The sequence below is a fragment of the Camelina sativa genome, unplaced genomic scaffold (assembly GCF_000633955.1).
Source record: "Camelina sativa cultivar DH55 unplaced genomic scaffold, Cs unpScaffold00679, whole genome shotgun sequence".
Classification (NCBI taxonomy): Eukaryota; Viridiplantae; Streptophyta; class Magnoliopsida; order Brassicales; family Brassicaceae; genus Camelina; species Camelina sativa.
This window is the reverse complement of record NW_010921813.1, coordinates 32,826-33,563: the sequence shown is the minus strand read 5'-3', so window position 1 is coordinate 33,563 and position 738 is coordinate 32,826. Positions and strand designations below refer to the sequence as shown.

Below are 738 nucleotides of genomic sequence, written 5' to 3'. Positions count from 1 at the left end.
CCTTTTGTTTCTTCGACTTCCAAGTGACTAGGTTCCCTCCAATGAACCTGCAATACCCTGTGGTTGATCTCTGGTCAGTTGTATCACCTGCATAGTCCGCGTCACAATAGCCCACGAGTTGAGTGTTGTTGTTCTTCCCCATCCAAATGCCTTGGCCAGGACTTCCCTTGAGATAACAAAGAATTCGTTCGAGCGTTTGCCAATCAAACTTTGTTGGAGCCTTCATGTGTTGGCTGACTTGGTTTACTGCATAGCAAAGATCCGGTCTTGTGATCATAAGGTAGATGAGCTTTCCCACAAGACTACGATATCTGCCCACATCCTCATATGGCTCAGCAAACTTGGTTGCATTCTTCATCTCCCCCTTTCGCTTGAACTGGTAACCTTCTTCAAGGGGTGTAGGAGCCGGTTTGGCTCCTAGCTTGCCAGTTTCACGGAGAAGATCAAGGGCATACTTCCGTTGAGAGAGAAACAGCCCCTCCGGTGATCGAGAAATTTCAATGCCAAGGAAGTACTTGAGCTCTCCTAGATCCTTAATATCAAAGGTGGAGTGAAACAGGGCCTTAGTGGTAGAGATCCCATCGCGGTCATCGCCGGTGATGATTATGTCATCAACGTAGACAAGAACGACCACTCGACCATTTTTAGTCCGAAGAGTGAAGAGAGTGTGGTCGGCTTCAGAACGCTTGAAGCCATGCGTGCGAAGTGTGGAGCTAAGTTTGTGGTACCACGCCCTAG

The 738-nt window shown here is 48.4% G+C and overlaps 1 protein-coding gene across 1 annotated transcript in view; it reads right to left on the bottom strand.

The window, feature by feature from the left end:
* Positions 1-47: 47 nt before the first annotated feature.
* Positions 48-738, bottom strand: part of LOC109131599 (uncharacterized mitochondrial protein AtMg00810-like) — a gene marked incomplete at its 3' end in the record, with an annotated part of 8,391 nt that continues 7,700 nt past the window's right edge. Inside the window, exon 2 of the mRNA XM_019242764.1 lies at positions 48-734. Within this exon, the coding sequence (XP_019098309.1) occupies positions 48-734 (687 nt within the window). The remainder of the gene's footprint in view (positions 735-738) is intronic.